The sequence below is a fragment of the Schistocerca gregaria genome, chromosome 6 (assembly GCF_023897955.1).
Source record: "Schistocerca gregaria isolate iqSchGreg1 chromosome 6, iqSchGreg1.2, whole genome shotgun sequence".
Classification (NCBI taxonomy): Eukaryota; Metazoa; Arthropoda; class Insecta; order Orthoptera; family Acrididae; genus Schistocerca; species Schistocerca gregaria.
This window is the reverse complement of record NC_064925.1, coordinates 388,861,437-388,884,002: the sequence shown is the minus strand read 5'-3', so window position 1 is coordinate 388,884,002 and position 22,566 is coordinate 388,861,437. Positions and strand designations below refer to the sequence as shown.

Below are 22,566 nucleotides of genomic sequence, written 5' to 3'. Positions count from 1 at the left end.
ATGCAACAAAAGTATTTTTCAAGTTTGATTTGTATCTGTCCTATGACTCTGAGAAAGTCTTCAAAAAATTTTATTATTTCTAATCTACTCATCTGTTTAAAAACATAATGTGGTCTATATCTCCTTATGTATGTGTTTGTTAGGTGCATATAACATGGAATATGGTGCTATAAATATTACCCCCCCCCCCCACAACATATGGTACATACGATTTATTTTCAACAATTTTAGTTCAGTTAAAGAAAGAAGAAAATAAGATTAAAAATTTACATCACATCAAAAATGGGTTCCTTAAAGATAGAGCACAAACTTCCATAAGAGGAGATTGAGGAAGGAAACTGAATGCAGCATCAGCATGCTTTAACCACCAAGCGATGTTGCTCAGTAGCTAAATTAAATTCCTGCTGCATGTGCACTATCTCAAGAACATTTTCCATCATGCTTAGAAATGCTGTGAGTCATACATTTTCGGGACAATGACTTAATGTGCCTAGCTTTACAATCCTATCAAATTATGTGAGTAAGGTAGATTTCATTACACTACTATAAGAACTGTAGTGAAACTGTCACTTATTGAATGATAGGTAACTGTGTATCAGTTTCACTGAGGTCTTGTGAGTTCCTCTTTCACAATCCATGTCAGACTATACTTTCCTAGTTTTCCTTTAATCTCCATTGGCTGTTCTTCGTTTGTCAGGGGATTGTCAATGTATTAATGCAAGATTGTATTCATAAGCCATTACTTTAAGGTTGTTTCTGTGTAGAGATGTAGCTTGGCTCCCTTTCTCAATAAGCTACATAACTTAAAACTGTGTTCAAAATAAAAACTATGCTGAGAAAACGTTCATATAAAGTTTCTGAGAGATTTATCTCTGGCACTGATGTACATTATTTGGCAGGACTTTTGAATACTGTAAAAGTGTCAGACAGAAGTTGTCATCTACATACCAAATGAATTGTTCATATAATAATACCAAGTGTTTCTCATTTTTATTTATCCCTGAGGCAAACATGTTTTGTCACTATACCATATGCTCACTAATAAATTCAGAAACAACATGCAGCAATTCTGATAAGAATGATCAATACTAATTTTTCATCATATTTACTCAAGTAGCATTCATAAATCTGCGACACTCACCAGCAAGACAATGTGATGTAGCCCTAACATTCTGCCTGGCCAACCAAGGAGCAGTGATTGCAACACCCATGGAACTGGAATGCTGTAGCAATTGCGTGATAGGTTTAGGACAACAACAGTCACCACCAGTGACAAAATCACAAGGTGCAGTGAGCTACTGTAAAAGAGCACTGAAAAACAAACAAAAAATGTTTGTTAGAAGTAGTTGGAAATGATTGAGTCCAGAGTAAATGGAAACACTTGAAATGATTATCTCCCATTTCTCTACGACTTCATTTAGCATATCAAATGCAGTGAGAAGTTTTAACACAGGAAAAAACTAAGATTTTATTTCTCTTTGCATAAGGAGACCGAAGTTTAATGAATAGAGAAAAGGTAAAAACCTCTCATTCTGGCAATGGACAAAAATAAACTTATTTTTATATTATATTTCCATTTCAAATAAATGTACTTCATCCTTCGGTTTTCCCCCTGCAGATCCTATCCTAATAGCGTGCTTCTGAAAGGTCTGCAGAAATCTCTTCTGCACTGTGTATGTGTGTGTGTGTGTGTGTGTGTGTGTGTGTGTGTGTGTGTGTAAAGGGGGAGCTGTTTTCTTTCTGGCATGAATTTGTGGACCCACATCTCTCTCTTACTAATAAATTAGTGCTCACAACCAGTTGGATTCTTCTTTAAAGTGGATCAAAGATCAGGGAGAAGTTTGTTTTTAAAATTGCTTTTGGTCAGCTTAAAACAAAGGTATCACCTTTCTTGCACAGAGCTTACATAATTCTTCAAGTACAATGTTCCTACTTGTTCTTCTGACATGCTTATCTCATCAGCTATTTCATACAGTGTTAATTACTATCATCAGATATCATTTGCAAATTTTACTCATGGTTTGTGTTTAACAGAATTACAATTACTTTTGAATTTAGTAATTCAATTTTTAACTTTTGAAAGTGAAGGAGCAGATTCACTATAAACCTTACAAACTACAGATGAATTTATTTATTTATTACCCCTGTCATAAATGGATATGCAAACTACATCATCAAATTCAGTTACTATTATGTCACTATTATGTGACACTGTGAGCCATCAGGCCTGATGTTTGTGGCAGCTTACCATGTGAGCCACCAACCATTGCTGATGAAAGACTGACTCTGGCCTGCCACAAGCCACTTCACTGTTTACCTTTATACCAAATTGTTATGACTGTGTTTGTTTTGTGATTCTGACTTTGTCTGTGTCTGCTCCTGCTGTACTCATGTTAAAGGACATCTTCTAAGCACCATGCACTACACTTGAAATGTTTATTAGCCAAAGTATTTGGGCATATAACCCATTGTCAGTGACATATTATGTATCTCAATATCAGTGACATGGATTATATGTGATATTCAGCTTGATGTGCATCCATAAAGCAAACAACCATTTGGATACATAGAATCCAATTACACCTATGTCTATGTGAAAACGATAGGATATGAATTCACTCCTGTCTCACAGAACATGGGTTGTAACGTATGTTACTGCTGTCATATCTTGTGAAGTGACAATTCCTGATCAAGTCTGAGATAACTGATGTGTCAGACATGATCACAAAATGACATTGCCCAAGGTATGACAGCAGTAATAACATACACGATAACCTGTGCACTGTGAGACAGGATCAATTTCATATCCTATCTTATTAAACATAGACATGATTGTAATTGGGTTCTAGACGTCAATATGATAGCTTTCTGGATGCCCATCATGCTGAACATGATACACAGTGTTGTTGATATAGAGATACTTTACATGCAGACAAGATGGCGACAAGTGTAGTGATGCATAGTGAACGAGTGAATAAAAGTTATTGCTCTGTCGTAAAAAAGGAATCCTGTGAAAACTGTAAAAGTGAAATCGAAAAACTAAACGAACGCATTTCAAGTTTACGAAAAATTGTAGATGTTCTAAGACGTGAGATTTAGCATATAACTAATGAAAACTGTGAGCTGAAGAAGTTGCGCCATCTTCTAAAAGATAATTGAGCCACAAAACGGGAACCTGGTGAGTTATGAGAAGCAGAAAGGCAGCGATAGACAGGCAGCAAATGAAATTATAATTGCAGATAGTGTTCTGTAGAATAGTAGTGATGCCTGCAATAAGGATAAGCAAAATGCTAGTGAAGTGATGCAAGACAGTGAAACAACGTCCGAGTGGAAAAAAGTGTCGCTCAAAGGTAAACCCTTGTCCATTAAAAGAACAACAAACTCCGTAAAATCTGTTGCATTTTGCGATAAAAACAAATACGACATTTTGCAACAAAGTGAAAATACAAATAAACAAAACCAACGCTTGTGACAAAGAAGAAAGAATCAAAATTCGACGTCTTTGGAGATAGTCACGCCAAAGGAATTTCTCAAGAACTGCAAGTAAATAGTAAATCAACGACGGTCACAGGCATGGTTAAACCAGGTGCTGGTTTCAAAGACGTGGTGAAAAACATCGTAAAATATAACTGTGACAAGCAGGACAGTGTTGTAATGTATGCTGGAGCTAAAGACATTTATGAAAACAATGCTATGAAAATGTATAAACAGCTCTTGAGTGTTTTGCTAGTACTGTCAAATACAAACATTTTACTGGTGAACTTTACCCACAGGCACGATTTACCTGAATGGTCATGTGTGAATAAGGAAATTCACAGAATTAATGCAAAACTTAAAAGTAGTTGTAGGCTATTCAGCAATGTGAAATAAATAAATGCAACTTCAGATTGGTTATACACATGAAAACCTGTTTGGCTAATAAACATTTCAAGTGCAGTTCATGATGTTTAGAAGATGTCTTGCAACAAACATTTAAAAGCTGTGGAGCACCAGGCATTCAAAGATTTTGATGTATTTATGCTTAGTCTTGGACTGTGAGAGGAATTTTGTTCATGACTTGTCTCAGATGAACTACTCTGTTTCGCAGTTTGTGATGCCACATTTATTTCAGGTATTTGTGTTGAGTTTTATGTGAAAATAAATATTTAGTGTTGTCTACAACACTTTTGACATTAAACCATTCAAACAAAGAATTCTGATAATTCATGGTATTGCAGTTTATTCAATTGAACAAAATACACACAGCAGACCTGCTGTAAAAGCTATATACAAAAAAGGTGTTTTGGAGATAAGGTTGACACTTGACTCATGCAGCAACAGGGCAAAAGAAGGGAGATTATGATTTTACATTCTCAATGATGAAGTCATTAGAAACAGAACAAAAGCATGAACTGGAGGACAGAGAAGGGAGTTGTAGATGTCTTTTCAAATCAACCCGCCAAAAGTTTCCCTTAAGTGATTGAAGAGAACCATGGGAAGCCTAAAACTGAATGGATCTGAACCACCATCCTCCCAAATACAGGATATCTGATCAGTACTCTCTCTGTGTCATATCCTCTCCTAGTAGCGTATGCACACACAATGGGAAGTAGAGTTGTCAGCAGGAAAGTTCTCCAGTTTGCCAAGTGACTGTTCAGTTAGTGGTCCCAGACTTCTCACATATTACAAAATATTTTAATCTGTGACAATACGTAATGATATGCTAAAATATTATTGAGGCTACAGCCGCATCACATTGTTCAAATTCTATGGGATTTTGATTGAGTATTCCTCAAATTGGAAACTATCGAGAGTTGTGTGGTCGATGACAGTCCTCCAACTGAACATAATGTTAGTGGTGCCTAGTTGTAACCACACAATGCACTGTTTTCACACTGGATCTGCTGCATCCCTAAGAACCTAGCAATCTCTGAGATCAACACTGCACTTGATTGCAGGTTTCCCTGTTTATTAGGGTGGTATCTGCTAATTAATAGCTTTACCTATTTGTGGTGTAATAGTAATAGTTGAATAGTTATGTACATAACAAGATACATTATGTTTGTTATAATGATATAATGATATAATCTTTTCAACAAAGACTTTGAGTAATTATAACTGCAAAATCATATGTTATGATTAAAACTGGAGTGAGCAGGGTATTTGTTTGGCAGTTCATGTCCTTAATGAAATCAGTTTCAAAACATGTATCACAATGGCATGAATAGTTTCCAAAAATGCCTTACTTAATATACTGAAAATTATATATTTTATATTTCACAAAGGAAATATCTGTTGCCTTTAATAACAAGTATTGTAAAATTAAATATGTAAAACGAATTGTGATGTGTTAAAAAGATTTTGTGAGAAACATCAGCATTATCAGAGTATTTTGTTGGTTAAACCAGGTACTGTCAAAGAACAGACAGCTTTGTTATAAAACCATTTCTTTTTAAAATACATAAATGACAGAATTATTTGAATGTTACTGCACTACTGCTACAAGAAATATTTGATTTACAAATTTATTTTATTACTACAGTATTTGAGCTTTAATTTCTTCATGTAATATCTTTCAGGCTTTTACAGAGCGCTGAGCTTCTATAGAAAATTATATCCAGATATTTCTAATTTCATCAAGTTGCTTTTTTGACAGATTAATTGATTACTTTTCTTTGAACTAAGTTTTCATCTGAAAGCAAAGAAAATAAGCAAACTGAGGACACAATCATACCTACTAATGGTGTGTTTCCTGCCATTGCAGGTAACTTCTGAGAAAAATACAGCAGGAACAGGCATATAATTATTGCTGTACAACCGTTGAGCAAAATCTTTTCTCCTGCATTTGGAGGTAACCAAAATCCTGCCAGCGTCATCAAAACAATTGCTGAAATATTTTTTAAAAAACATAAATGAATACTATAAAACAAAAATTATGCTATTGCTTCGCATGCACAATCATTCAAAAGAACTTAGGAAGAAAGGAACATTAGAGTTTAACATCCCACTGATGATGAGGTCATTAGCCATGGAATACACATTCAACTGTGCCCTTTTAAAGGGACCAACCAATTCCTTAAGTGACATAGGGCAATTATGGAAAATATTTGTAGAAATCAGAATTTTTTTCTTCTATTCAGTTTATTTTATGACCATCAGTCTTATTTAGACCCCAGTCTTCATCCTTGATTCAAGTCCCCACATCCATTAAAACACTGGTACCTGGCATCAATAATGCTCTTTGTCTATTTGAAAGATACTTTTTCTTTATATAAAGTCCGTCAACATTTTCAACTTCAGTTACATCATTTATGTATATAAATATACACGATACAGAAATGGTCATCCTGAACCTTCTTTAATGATTTGCAATTTTTATTACAAGAAGACACAAAATTATATAAGAAAAATGGTTTATGACATTACTAAAAAAGACAAGTAATGCACATTACATGGTCATTTTCAGAGACTCCTTCCACATTCTTGAACGATGGCCAGTGGACATGTCACACCATTGTACTTAGGCTTCAGTCATGCACAGTACATGGCTGTGCCATACTGCTGAGGAGACTCTGAAAATTACCAGTAGATCAGTATACCAACTTTGAAAGTCAGTTACTAACAGGATTTGATATGACACCTGGTATCGTTCATTTATGAATATGATACCAAAAGTTTGTACCCCTGCAAGTTACACAAGGTAGGCTGATGGGGATTTTAAGTGTTGCCTTCCTGAATAGGAATCCAATATCTTATCACTGTGTCAGGATTAAAAGATCTGGACCTTCACATTAACGAGAAGTATCATTCACTGAGTTAAATGATTACAGAACTGTAAGTCACTGAGAAGAGATCAGTGCAAACAGCTTCTCTAACTGTCATTTAATCCTTTCATGTTGCACACTCTAAAGTTTTTGTACCATACAGTACCAAACAATTTTGAATTGACAACAGACAAATCATTTACTCAGCAGTGTGCACCATTTTGAAATTTCTACCAGGTTAAAACAATATCCCTGAATCTGAAACCCTGTCTTTCATTGCAATGCTTTTGCCTGGCATAGTTCCTCATAGCACTTCTGCATACATTTCTTGATTGCAGTTACCAATAGCTGTTAAGTATTTTATGGAATACATACATCATGTAAGTTACTAAAACTACTATTTGTGATTCTATCGAAGTTATAATGACAAATATCCTATATTTGTGGTGACTAGTTTAGGACATGAAGTCCATTATCAAATCATGACATTCATCATAAGTATTGAAATGTAATACAACTAGTACATCTGTAAACAAATTTGTTTCATTGAGGAAGATCGAAATAAGTGACTGTGAAATAGAGTCAAATAATAGTAATCAACAGAAAAATACAGATGGAGTACCTACTTGATTCTACACAGCACATGCAAGAATTTGCTTCCCTTGTAGCAGCAACCTAAGATAAGTTGATGGAGGAATGAAGAATTTGTAGTGACTGGAAAAATCTGCATTCATATTTTAAAGGACGACTGTCAAACATGCACATAACTTTAGACTCATATTGCTGACATCAGTCTGTTGTAGAATTTTGGAACTTGATTCATGCTTCTGGAGACTGAAAATGTCTGTAGGAATTAACATGGATGTAAATGTGTTATGGTTTCTATGTTGGAATGCTGGCACTGCTTGTACAGTGGAACTACTAGTAATTCAGCACTTTGAATTCACTGTTAACTGCTACTGAAGGAACAAATACATTCCAGCCACGAGTTAAATTCTACCTGCAAATAAAAAAATGTAAAAATGAAAAAAGACAGTGGGGCTAAGGGGAAACAATGGGAGAGATCCAATAAATCAATAACTGTTTCCTGCAGCAAATTATTCTTCTTCCCAGATCAACAAAGCACACTCTTTCCTCATATTTCCCATCATTCCATTTCTCTGGGTCAATGAGTTATTTATGGTACATGTGCCAAAAGATTATAATTCGTAGGCTCATTAAAAAAAGTTTCCCTATATGTTTGCTAGTTGATAGTATTTGGCTGTAAAGCAGACCAACCTCTTATGTTTAAAATATTGGCAATGTTCATATCTGACTATTACTTTGAATCATATTCAGTTTTAAGTTAATCAGTGCTCCATGATGCATACCTGCAGCTGGTGTGATCACAATGGCAGAGTAAGCAGGAGATTGTCGACGGAGAGTGATGTTGTATGTGATGTCAATGTATGGTTCTGTACAACATGAGTAATACTGTTCAGCTCGATTTCCTTTTACATCCACTATCTGCCATTCAGAATTTGTATTCCACAGGTCCATCTGCAACTCATGTAATGACAAACAACATTTCCACATTGAAAGAATGAAGTAGTAGTTAAAAATGTTTCCAAATGTATGTACATTTAATAGCTGAAACATCTAACTCGGTTAAAATTAGTTGTCACCTAACTTACAGCACACAGTAAAAATCTCTTTGAAATTATATTCTCGACTTCACAATGCCTAACTGGACTTCCCGATGTATTACATAAAATGTAAGACTACTGTACATGAAAATGTCAGAATTGGAAATCATGCGGGTTCCGTCTTTGCAATTTGACCAGGCTCCAAAAGCTTTCCAATTAAAATAGACTTTTCAGTGTGTGTTCTGCCGCTGCTCAGTGATCAAATTTTTTAACTATACTAATTAATTATATTCATGTGTTTGCATGCTAAATGTAATCAAGTAAATTAGAGCGAAAACTGCTACTTTGTAAAAAGCTGCTGTATCTCATTTACACTAAATAGCTCCTGTTTATCTCTTATATGTATATAATCAGCTATGTCAGTCATACTTATTTTCTCCCAGTACATATTTGAAAGGCTAATATTCTCACCTTCAGGTGGATTAGTGGTTTATATAACTGTTTTGTTTGATGGATGTAGCCAGTTGTCTCTTTTGTAATTCATTAAACTACTAATAACAGTGAAATGAAGTTCAAAACAGACAACTGGCTATATCCTGCAACCAAAACTGTAAAGTAAACCACTGATCCACCTGAGATTAGTGTGTAAGCCCTTGAAATACACTCTGGGACAAAATAAATGTGACTGATGTAGATAGTTAAACAATGGTATACACTCGCACACACACACATATCCATCCGCACATACATAGACACAAATGTCTGCTTGTGTCTGTGTACGTGCAGATGGATATGTGTGTGTGTGTGTGTGTGTGTGTGTGTGTGTGTGTGTGTGTGTGTGTGCAAGAATATACCTGTCCTTTTTTCCCCCTAAGGTAAGTCTTTCGGCTCCCAGGATTGGAATGACTCCTTACCCTCTCCCTTAAAACCTACATCCTTTCGTCTTTCCCTCTCCTTCCCTCTTTCCTGAAGAAGCAACTCTTGGTCGTGAAAGCTTGAATTTTGTGTGTATGTTTGTGTTTGTTTGTGTGTCTATCGACCTGCCAGCACTTTTGTTTGGTAAGTCACATCATCTTTGTTTTTAGATATATTTTTCCCAAGTGGAATGTTTCCCTCTGTTATATTCATGACTGATGTAGATAGTTAAACAATGGAAACTCCAGGCTGGACTATCAATTCAGACATAGATAGTTGTTTTAATTTGTCTTTTATGCTGCAATGAGCTTCTAGGTTATTTTATCCATGTGTTGATTCCATTTGAACTTTTTATCCAAACGAACCACAAGGAATTTTACATAGGATTTTTCTTTTAGTGTAAGGTCATTAATGTCTGCTTCTGAAGGAAACAGCATCTCTGCTATATAGTGAGTATATCCTGCAACCAAAACTGTAAAGTAAACCACTGACCCACCTGAGATTAGTGTGTAAGCCCTTGAAATACACTGTAGAAGGAATGAAATAGTATGTAATTAGAGGTGGTTTGCATATCTACAAATTAGAGAAGTGTGCTACTCAGCACATTTAAATCTTTCAGGAAATAAGCTCGAAGTCATCAACTGGTTTCAAAGAAATCTTAAGTGTCATATTATCTAGATGGTACAAGGTTGTGATATTCTGCTAGAAACACCATTGTAGCCACCCACAAGGATTACAGCATTTTAGTGGCATGATGAATTTTGTAAGTGTCCTTTTGAAAACTAATGTTTGTTTGTCATGCACAGTGTGTCCACTCTTTTGAAAAGTGTCTGAGAAAATGGTGTGTGATAAAATACTGAGTTATTTAACTGAGCAGAACTTGTTAACTTGCTCTCTGTTTGGCCCTCATAAAGGATTCTTCATGGAGAAAGCATTATAAGACCACACAAATACTCTAATGCACCTGTATTTGGTTGTTTATTAGTAGATGCAATTTTCTCTGCCAGTGTGAGGAACTTATCACTGAATGTGGTGCTCGGTGATTTGAAGGTGCCGCTATTTCTGCCAGAAGTATTTTCTGGAGGCTCAGTTTCATTTGGCTCTTTTTTTTTTTAATAATGTTCCAAATTTTTTTTTGTTATTCTTGGAGAGTTTCATATTTTGAGTATAGTGTATGAGTCCCACTTTTTTAAATAACAAACTGGAAGAGTATACAATATTAGTTGTAGTTTCAAGTTTTGATTCCACTTTGTCCTCTGAATTAGGTGATCCCTCTCTCTCTAGCACAAGGTACTTTAATCTCAGTAACAGTCCATCCCTTATCTTTGCTTCTGTTCGATTACACCATTATTTGTTTTGAGGAGAAACAAAACTTGAGGTCTCCTGGAATATTGATTAAGAAAGAGCTAAATTTTCTGTCTACATTGTCTGTTTTGTAAATTTCTCCCCAGCATTCCTTCCATTAAACGACTTGAGCAACTCATTTTTCTGATTCTGCAATACAATACTTGTTTCCTATGATATATAACTAACTGATCAGCATATTTCATTGTTAACACTTGACAATCATACACACGTTCACCATTAACTACTGGTTTTACAGCTACATTACTACAGATTGCTGAGTCTAAAAACAAGTTGCAATGTCTGTTGCACTTTATCCTTCAGTCCTTGTACAGAATTTTACTATTGATAATAACCTAAATCTGGACCTCAATCAATACTACCTGAAAGAAAAACAATATTAAAGTCTCCACAATCAATGATTCTCCAGTTAAGTCTGCATAACCCTATTAAAAAAGGCAAAGGTCCCGAGTTCGAGTCTCAGTCCGGCACATAGTTTTAATCTGCTAGGAAGTTTCCTATTAAAACTGTTTATAGCTACTTTATGAAACTTCCAATGCTTCCTGTTGGTAACATGGGAACATTCAGTATTGCAAGTTTGAGTATTTCCTGATCCACAATTGTGGTAAAACATTCAAATACCTTAATTGTTTCCATTTTTTGCACAATATTTTGACAACCAACCAGTCCTCTTCTTCAGGTGCTGCGAGTTGCACTGTCGAATGTACTTACAGCTTTGACTCCAACTCGACTGTGAACTATTACTAGTCTCATGCCACTGTTCAGCTGACAGTGAGTTTGACTTTCAACACCCACTATGCCCTTTTATTTTTCAGAGCTCATACTGGGATTTCTCAAAAATGCATTCTCTTAGCATTTTACAGCTGTGGTTGATGTGGTGGCCAGTGAGATCATAATAAATTAATTGCTGAACCCCAAGCCCTGTTTAAATTGAATCCCCCATCCCTGTTAATAGATTTTCTGACATCCTTATTTTGATAGATTCCTTAATTATGCTATTCCAGAAACTTAATGTTTGATGTTTGAACACAATACTTGCCTCCTTGAATTTTATTTCAGCATTATATTTGCAACAGTGTTCAATGACAGCTTATTTGGGCGGTTGTTTTAGTTGAGTGCATTGCTGATGTTCTTGCCATCTCTCCTCAACTATTTTCATAGTGTGTCCCATGTAAAACATGCCACTTTCACAATGAATTTGGTACACACTGATCTTTAAATTATCTAGATCATCCTTAACATTGCAAAGAAGACTTTTCATCTTTTGAATGACACTGCCTGCAGACAGATAGATGTAGATCCTATGAATAATATTGAGAGGAAGATGATTACTCCTCTCAAAGAGTCAGGCTTGCCTGTAACATCAATAAGGTTCTTATAACTTCATAACTTGAGTAGCTGCGCTTTCACAACTCTATGGCCTTCTTAAGATAAACAAGGAAGGCATTCCTCTCAGACTCATAGTTGAGTGATTGAGTATTTTTTTATTGGTGCTGTTTCAGCATTCCGCACAAATTGTACAACTGATATAGGACAGATAAAGAAAAGTTGCAATAATACATAGCAAATAGTAGGCAAATTAATATTAGTTTCTTACAATTTAATTTTTAAGTAACTTTTTGTCATATATTCAGAAATTCTTTTACAGAATAGAAACAGTGCTTTATTAGAAATGTCTTTAGTTTAATTTTTAATCTACATCTACATCTACATCCGTACTCCGCAAGCCACCTGATGGGATACATAGCAATTTTAATTTCCTGTGGCATCTTATTGTATACTATTACACCAGTATTAATTATGTTCCTCTGAAAGGCTGTGATTCTGTGTTATTTTTTATTTCTATTTAATTTTCCTCTGGTACAATAGTTGTGCACATTTTTGTTCTGTAGTAGTTTGCCTGTATTCAACAAGTAGTCTCTAGTGAACAAGCTAGTTTTATAAATGAATAAGCTTGTAACATTCAGAACACAAGTTCAGTAAAAAGAGATACAAGTCTCCATCCTTTTAAGGCCACAGATTATCCTTAGAGCTCTTTTTTGCATTCTAAAAACCTTTACACTGTGATTGTCCCCAGAAAATGACCCCATACCAAAACAGTGAGCAGAACTGTGCATAGTATGGCTACAGTACTGTTGTTTTGCTTGTTGTAGACTTTAATATTCTTAGACCATAGCACATGGATGAGAGTTTCCTAAACAATTTATTTATATGTGTGTGACACTTGAAGTCTTGCTGAACTAACAAATCCAAAATGTTGAGACATTACATTTTCTAGGTGAGATACTTGAATAGATGTTTGATTAGAGAGAGGAAATAAATGAAAGTTGACACACATAATTTTCTTCAGATTTTCAATGAGTTTGTTTTTGTTGAACCACTCAGAAAGTCTTTTCATAGGACTTTTTACTGTTGAATGCAAGGTCTCTGGGCTGGATTCAGCAAGCAATATGCTGGTGTCATCGGCAAACAGCATAAAGGTTTGATGACTCATATATTCAACAAAGTCATCCACATGAATCACGACAAGTAGTGGACCTAATATTGAGCTCTGCGGTACGCCATATTTTATTGGTAAATTGCTAGAAAGAAAGCTGTTGTTTCTCATTTTATTCTTAGTGTTGAATTCATGCTGAAGTGATACCTTCTGCCTGTGGGGTTTTAAGTAAGAAACAACCAGCTATATGCTACACCTCTTACCCCTTGTCTTGCTAATTTTTCGAGCAGAATATTATGGTCCAAGACATTGAAGAATTTTGATACATCTAGAAAAATACCTGCATTGAATATATGTTGACCAAAGGATTTTAAAGCACTATCTAAGAATTCAAAAATCACTGTCTGTGTGGATGTAGACTTTCTAAAATCATGTTGTGTACAGCAAGAAGAGAATGTTTATTTACAAAATTTAAAAGCCTGTCATAAAAGAGTTTTATAGAATTTTTGAGAAGGAACCCAACTGTGACTCAGGTCAGTAGCTCTATTTTTTATCAGAAGAACCATTTTTAGCAGCAGTGAAACTTTTGCTATTTTGAGAATATCTGGAAAGACATCAATTTCTAGAGAGAGCTTGAAAATTTTCACCAATGGTGAACACATGCTTTTAAAATGAAACAGGTACTTCACCAAGGGCACTTGACATTTTATTGCTTAATGATTCAATTTTACTTATAAATTCATCAGGATTTGTTTCACAAACATACATAGATGCATCCAAGATCACCAATTTGCTGAAGGAACTTGGGATTGGTTCTTTATAGTTTACTTTTAATGAGGTCTTTGGCTAGTGAAATGAAGTGAAGTATTCATTGAATTTTGTATTGACTGATTTTGGGTCTGTGACGTTTGAGCCTTCTAGTGTTAATGACACTTCCTTTCTTTTGTACTGGGCTTCAAGTTTCTTTCTTCACAGCTCTCCACTTGGATGTCATATTGTAAGATGAGTTTCTCATCAAATTGTCATTTACATAATTTTTGCCTCTCTGACTAATCCATCAAAGATTCTTTTGTAGGCTTTAGAATTATCTGCAAATTCTGATGTAAATCTACACTTCTTACAAGAATACTGCAGAAATCTGTTTCTCTCACTGGCAATTTTTATGCCTTTAATTAACCATTGCTTATTGTTGTTACAGTTTACCAGTTTTACTTCTTTTGGAAATGCAGCAGCATTAAAATAGTAAAAAAGGATAACTCATGTACATGCAATCACATTGTTCTGAAAGCAGATGCTTTTCCAATCTTCCTTACCCAGTAAGAAATTAAAAATTCTAATATTATCTCCAGAAAATTTCTTTTTTTAGTTACTTTTTTGCAACAGCTGCTACCTCATGGGTATTTCTAAACATAGCAGTTGTGCCTCATACTCACTATAACCCATGCTCAGTAGGCTACTTCTGAATTTGTCACAAGTGTTTGAGATGAATATTTGGTCAATGATGGAGTTTGCATATTCTGTTAATCTCATTGGGTAGTGCACTATGGAGATCATATTGAATGTGTTGGTCATATTTATCAAAGCATCTCTGGTACTGCTGTCATTTGAAAAATCAATGTTGAAGTCACCACAAATATTGTCTTCATATTTAATGCACTGATCCTGTTCATCAGAGCCACTAGGTTGATCATGAAGTCTGGCAGACTTCCACTAGGTGCTCTATATATGTTAATAATACTCATGCCTAGGTTTCATCAAGTGCAATTGCCTTCCAGCTCAGTTCAGTCCAGATTGATACAACTAGACTCATATCATGTCCACTTCTGCACTTCTGTTCATTGATGTAGTACCCATTTTGGACACCTGTTGTGCACCAAGTCCTGGCATTAAATGTGGGACAGTGCTCTTAATGACATACCCATCCATGATGTTAATCCCTGCACAGTCCAACATTAGTCCTCTGTTAAACAGTGTTCAATAACAGCCACGGACCTGTCAGTAAGGACTGAAGTGGGCCTCTCACTTCATGGCGAGTCTGTCGTTACTGCACGTCGATGTCTGAAAGTCTCCACAAAACATGCAACTGTTCGATAGGACAATGCCCTGTCACCAATAGCTGCTCATAGTTCTGCATGACATTGAGTAGCACTCTTGCCAGTGAAAAAGGGATTTTCATGTATGCTCAGTCTACAGCTGAGCCTACAACCACCTTGTAGCATGGCCAAGTTCACACTGAATGTTTCAGGCACTGGTACTGAACCATACTCGCATGTTGTCATGATTTGTTGGTGGATTTTGGTATTGTTTGCTGTGGGCTTTTGAATGCATTTACTGCAATTATGGTAATGCTGCATGTGTGCACAATATACCACTGTTGCCATGACTTATGGAATGACCCTTGTATTATGAGTAAACTGATGGTGTGGCAGTGTATATTCCATTATTGCCTGTCTTGGCAAATGCATACACTGAACATCATAATTTGATGTTTCAGTGCTGCAAATTCAGGAGTTACAGAATGTAGGTGATTTTGTCCATTTGGCTAGATTACAAGCATATCATCTTCATTTAAAAAAAGAAAAAAAAACACAAGGGCTTGCAGAGAGCTGATACCAACACTTCTTCTACAAATGATTCCTTAAACATATTGGCCACCACTAGTGGTAGAGGACAACTCATTACCATTCCATCTGTTGTTAATATAATTTCCATCAGATAAAAAGTGGGTTGACATAAGCATGAATTCAAACAATGTTGTTAGTGCTGGCCCAAACTTATCTCCTGTGAGGCTTAAGGAGTCTTTCAAAGGTATTATTGCAAAGAGAGACACCATGTTGAAGCTCTTCTTGGCACAACCAGAAGTTCTGGAGCTGCTGGATGAAATCTGCTGAATTGTGTGTGTGGTGCAATTGCCCACAAAGGGGCTGAACATCACTGTCAAGTGGTTTGCTAATTCATATGTTCTTGCACCAATGTTGCTAACAACTGGTTCAAGTGGTATTACTTCCTTGGGGACTTTAGGTAGTTTATCGAGTATTGGTAGAGCAGCTGCTCTTGGATGAAGTCTCTTTCCCAACTTCTTGTCTTGGAAAGTGTGTTGGAGAAGCTCAATGGCCTTCCTCTTCAAGCAGTTGGCAGGATTGTTTTCTACCCATCTGTAGGTATTGTCTTCTAAAAGGTCAAGCATTTTCTACTTGAATATTGACATCATAACAGGACTGTAGGATTTTCTTTATCTGCTGGGAGAATAACTTTCTCAGCATCTTCTCCAAGATACTTCTGTTCTTTCCTCTCTTCCTTGGAGATGTTTGGTTTTGGTGGAACAGCCCTGGTAGATGCATGGCACATTTAACATTGTGTTTCCTCCGTGACATCACATGGAAGTGCAAGAGCAACCTGTTTGACCACACTGATAAATTCTGCTGTTGGTAGGGTCATCGGTGTCAGTGCAAAATTTAGTTCCTTCCTAGTATAGATAAGGTAACATCATCATTATGTTCTCTGTAAAGTTGATTACAGTTCTCCAAGGATTTCCTCTGGTGGTTTAGATGTAAGATATTTGTATTTAGCAGATTGTCTGAAAGTGACCAACAGCCATGCTCTGTTGGCTTGAGGCCATCTAACTGAGTATATCTACTATATTAAAAACAAAGATTCCAAGACTTACCAAGCGGGAAAGCGCCGGTAAACAGGCACAATAAAATAACACAAATACACACACAAAATTTCTAGCTTTCGCAACCAACGGTTGCTTCTTCAGGAAAGAGGGAAGGAGAAGGAAAGACAAAAGGATGTGGGTTTTAAGGGAGAGGGTAAGGAGTCATTCCAATCCCGGGAGCGGAAAGACTTACCTTAGGGGGAAAAAAAGGATAGGTATATACTCGTGCGCACACACACACACACACACACACACACACACACACACACACACACACACACACATATCCATCCATACATATACAGACACAAGCACACATATTTAAAGGCAAAGAAATTGGGCCCAGATGTCAGTCGAGGCGGAAGTGCAGAGGCAAAGATGATGTTGAATGACAGGTGAGGTATGAGTGGCGGCAACTTGAAATTAGCGAAGATTGAGGCCTGGTGGATAACGAGGAGAGAGGATATATTGAAGGGCAAGTTCCCATCTCTGGAGTTCGGATAGGTTGGTGTTGGTGGAAAGTATCCAGATAACCCGGACGGTGTAACACTGTGCCAAGTTTTGCTGGCCGTGCACCAAGGCATGTTTAGCCACAGGGTGATCCTCATTACCAACAAACACTGTCTGCCTGTGTGCATTCATGCAAATGGACAGTTTGTTGCTGGTCATTCCCACATAGAAAGCGTCACACTGTAGGCAGGTCAGATGGTAAATCATGTGGGTGCTTTCACACGTGGCTCTGCCTTTGATCGTGTACACCTTCCGGGTTACAGGACTGGCGTAGGTGGTGGTGGAAGGGTGCATAGGACAGGTTTTACACTGGGGGCGGTTACAAGGGTAGGAGCCAGAGGGTAGGGAAGGTGGTTTGGGGATTTCATAGGGATGAACCAAGAGGTTACGAAGGTTAGGTGGACGGCGGAAAGACACTCTTGGCAGAGTGGGGAGAATTTCATGAAGGATGGATCTCATTTCGGGGCAGGATTTTAGGAACTCGTATCCCTGCTGGAGAGTCACATTCAGAGTCTGATCCAGTCCCGGGAAGTATCCTGTCTCAAGTGGGGCACTTTTGGGGTTCTTCTGTGAGAGGTTCTGGGTTTGAGGGGATGAGGAAGTGGCTCTGGTTATATCTACTGCTACAAGTCAGGGGGAAATGTTGACAACAACTGCAGGTGGACTGTGAAGAGTTCTCTTGAGGTTTCATCAAGTCTGTGTCAAATGTAGCAGATCCTCTCCCTAACTAGGGCCCTGCTGTCTCTTCTAGTGATCGGTTGCTGTGTGGAATTCTGGTGTGATAAATGACCTTCACAAAAGACAGTATGTTATGGTCCGCTCAGTATCTCAGCTGAATGACAAGAGACTCCAGAAGTTGTCCTTTCCTGTTCAGAACCTTATGAAGCTTCTTAATTTTGCTGTACATCTCCTCACCATGGAGGTACGTGATGTGTGATTTTAGATTTTCCCAGCATAGAAAGATTTTGAATATTTCTCAGGTACTCAGCCAGGCTGCGGCATCCGGAAGGTCCAGAAGGTGCGATATTTCAGGAAGCTGACTTCTTGCTGCTTTCAGGCATTCCTGATGACTGACTGTCATCTGATGGGTGCTGTCTTTATATCCTCTTCCCTCTGGCAACATATAGCAAGCCACATCTGCACACACATCTGGCACAGTGGTGGGGAAAGTGTGTTGCCAGAACACGATGTGATGTCCTCAGTCTTGGTGCCACCAGCACATGACACAGGTCTCTGCTGGTGCATCCATGAATTACATCTATTCCTCTTGTTTCAGTCAGGCTTTGCCTACTCCTGCTTTTAAAACTCTCATGAACCTGTGGTTCTTTCAGTTTATTCAGGTCTCATCTCCTTAGTTTCCTACATTTCTTGATTTATTTATTTATTTATTTATTTTCCATTTTAATTTGCAGTTTGTAACCAGTAAATTATGATCACAGTCCACTACTGTCCCTGCAAATGTTTTGCTGCTTAAAATATGCTTTTAGAAACTCCGTATGATAATGATACAATCTATCTGAAACCTTCAGGTGTCTCCAGGTCTCTCTCATATGTATAACCTCCTTTCACAATTACTGAACCAAGTGTACGCAATGACTAAATTATGCTCTGTGCAAAATTCTATCTGGCAACATTCCTTCTCCCACTATATTTTCTTCTCTTCCTTTTCCTCACTGTCAAATTCTAGTCCACGAACAGAATTAATTATCTGTAAATTTCTTTATCTCAACATACATCCTTTCAGTCTCTTCCTTCACTGTGGAGTTAATAGGTGTATAAACTTGTACTACTGTGATGAGTGTTGGCTTCAAGTACATCATGGTTACAATAATGAATTCACAAGACCTTTCATAATAGCTAACCAACAATCTGATTTACTTATTCATAATTACCCCTACTATTTGATAGTGGAGGCAGAACACTTACATAAAAGAAGGTTATAATTAGGCAAGCTTTCTGAGTCAGTGGATCCTACTTCCAGCAGAAGGATTGAAGGAGAAGGAAGAGGGGTGAAGGAAAAGAACTGGAGAGGTCTAGGAAAACGGGTGGACTTCAGAAAAGTCACCCAGAACCACGAGTCAGGGGAGATTTACTGGACAGGATGAGAAGGAAAGACTGATTAAGTCTGCTGTACTGTAAAAATATTAACGATGTCCTTTCATGTTGTCTCAAGAGACTATGTTAACTGAACTTTCCAATGGACGATGTATGCTTGTGGCTTGCACTGGTATACCAACTGGCCCTAGGTTCCTTTGGTCATAGACGTTTTTATAAGTTTGTGCTATTGATTGTGCCTTGTTAATGTTCCAGTAAAGGAAATGTTCAAATTTGAATGTTCTTTCATGACATGTTTCCTTGATTTACCGTTCCCTTTTACCCTGCTCACCTAGTAATACTACTGTATCTGTATGTTGTGTTCAATAAGGAACACATTCCCATAAAACTGCTCTCTTTCTTTGTGACAGATTTTAGCAATGTCACATCAGTTTGTTATGTGCTCTTGCGAAGTAAGCATGGCTGTATCGCTCTCCATTTGCCCCAATGAAGAATAACATTCTGTAATAAAGTTTTTTGTGGTCTAAAGATCTACCAGAAGTTGAAATATGTAATGAACTTCAGCACAATATGGGGCAATGCTTTACCATGGTGAAGTGTTTATCAGTAAACTGAACAATTCAAAAGCAGCCAAAGAGGTGTGAAGGGAGAGGATAGGGTGGTGTGTTGAATCACATCCACAACTGATCACAGCATTGAGTGTGTCACCTGATTTGGAATAACCGACACATGACTGTTGATGAAGTGGCAAACCAAATACACATTATCAAGATTCTGCAATGGCATTGCCCATAAAATGTTCAACTTTCATAAAGTCTGTGCAAAACAATCAGTGATACGTGCAAATAGCGTTAGATGGTAATCTGTCAGCAGATAATGAAGGTGAAATGTTTTTGAAATGAATCATCACTGTAGTTGAAATGTGGACTCAACACTTTGAATCATAAAGCAAGTGCCAGAGCATGGAATGAAACCACCCAGATCTCCAGCCAAAAAGAAGTTCAAGAGTCAACCATCTGCAGGTATAGTGATGCTAATAGAATTGGGGTGAAGAGTAAACAGGCAATGTTTCAGTGATATCCTTTTCAATGTGTTGATGCCTGAAATCTGAAACAAATGCCAATATCTATTGTCAAACAGCATTTATTTTTTGCATGACAACACACATCCACATATTACTGTCCACAGTGTAAAAACTCTTCAGAACATATTTTGAGATGCTGGGGCATTATGCATACAAGTCTATCAAAGGTGATAAATGTGGTACATATGTGACTTCCTGCTCAACAGAAAAGGTGCTTGTGCAACAACAGGTGAAGTGTACTGAAAAGCAGGATGATTGTTGAAGAAAAATGATGTCACTGCACATTTTATACGGTTATAAATTAGTAAAAATGTTATGTAGATAGTTTTTTACTTAGTCTTGTATTAAAGCTGTTGTATATCTGTGATAACATGAAATTTCCATATAGCTTCATCTTCATTCTGTACTGTACTCGTATTTTAATATGCAACAAGCCATTATGTAAATGTCGTTACCTTCAAAGCTAGATTTCTGAGACATTGTGGTGGTAAATCACAGATTTTTTACCAGAAAAATTATTATGTTATCATTCCTCAAAAGTTAATCAAACTCCGAGTATAAAGCAGCATATTAAAATGATATATGTTACCTCAAAACCATCAAATGGTACACCAAGTTGCAGATCCACTTGATCTCCATCATAAGTCCAAGAGCCAAGTGTTAAATGACAAGTCTGTGTATCATAAGGCCACAGACGAAGATCAAGATCACAGAAGACAAGAAACTGTGCAGGGGGTACCCAGATGACTTCTCCAGTTGGAAACACAACACAATGGGAATTCCCATAATGATCAATACTTGACCCGGATGCACTGTTGGAAATGAGTTAAAATAAAGTTAAAATTAATTGAATACCAAATATGTACAATTTATATACAACTCATCTGTTACTAGTGTAATTAAACACTTACGGTATAGAAAATAAAGTGAAAAAGATAAAAATATTAAGAAGAAAGTACTAAGCATTTTATATTGTCATGCCAATCATCACAAGCCATCTGATTTTTTAAAAAATTTGTTTCGTTTTCAGTTATAGAAGCCACCAATAATGATAATTTATTTATTTATTTATTTTCTTTCATTTTTTTTCTCTCTCTCACCCACATTCACTGTAAACTACCAAAGTTTCGTTTCTCTACATTACTGAATTTTGACACACCAGTGTCAGTGCATGTCTTACTGTTGCCACTTCAAGGAAAGCCACAACAGTGATCACCATGCTGATAGTCTGTGGTGCTCTAGCTATCGTTTCAATGTGTGTGTGGATATTTCTCTTACTCCAAAGAAAGTACTGCTGCATTCCTGAATCAAAGCGTGCGACATGACTGTATGATTCTGCACCATTGAGTGAACAATACATCTGTCCTCTTGGCCAATAATCAAATGTTACCACTGAGATCCTGCATGACATTGAGTATGGCCCTCCAGAACCCACTGATTTCATATTAGCACGATAGACATGGGAGCACGAACAAGGCAAGCACCAATAACACAGAAGAATAAACTATCTCTTGCTAGATCATTATCATGCCACTGTTGAACTTTAATACATATTTACATATTTGTGTGTATGTATGTGTGTGTGTGTGTGTGTGTGTGTGTGTGTGTGTGTGTGTGTGTGTGTGTGTGTGTGTGTTAAAAAAAAGTATTCCATTTTTTGAGTAATGGTAGTATGGACCAGAACACGAAAAAAATATCCAATACACATAGGCTCTAAAGCAAAAGCCTTAACAACAATGTTTTTCATCTTCGCTAGTGTGAAACACATCTTTTTCTATTGTAAGCTCTATTCTATTCAAATGATCTACAGAATATGGTAAACAAAAGGAGAACACATTATTCTGATACTGTGAAACAGCTGAGCTTCTAATGTAATCTGCTTACTACTGCATATGACCTGCACTTGTAAGCCATCGCTAAAAGAGGTGCTCCATATGGTGAACATTCATAGTAAGGCATGCTTCTGTCCAACATCTTAGAGAATCACACACTCTCTGATAAACTTCAGGTTGGTTACAGATGCATTGGCAGGGATTGATGACATGTTCTTGTAGCATTTGTATCTCATTAATGGGGTTTGCATACAGTAAGATTTCAAGTGTCCCTACAACCAAAAATCCAAGGATTTAAGATTAGGCAAACAAGCTGGCCAATGAAATGGATCTCCTTGACCA

General features: G+C 36.9%; 1 protein-coding gene across 1 annotated transcript in view; it reads right to left on the bottom strand.

Moving 5' to 3' along the window:
- The window catches only part of LOC126278411 (acetylcholine receptor subunit alpha-L1-like), a 194,481-nt gene that overhangs the window by 22,692 nt on the left and 149,223 nt on the right, over window positions 1–22,566 (bottom strand). The window contains exons 5-8 of the mRNA XM_049978518.1: window positions 20,982–21,204; window positions 8,114–8,282; window positions 5,714–5,866; window positions 1,142–1,311 (exon numbers count right to left, since the gene is read on the bottom strand). Of these exons, the coding sequence (XP_049834475.1) occupies window positions 1,142–1,311; window positions 5,714–5,866; window positions 8,114–8,282; window positions 20,982–21,204 (715 nt within the window). The remainder of the gene's footprint in view (window positions 1–1,141; window positions 1,312–5,713; window positions 5,867–8,113; window positions 8,283–20,981; window positions 21,205–22,566) is intronic.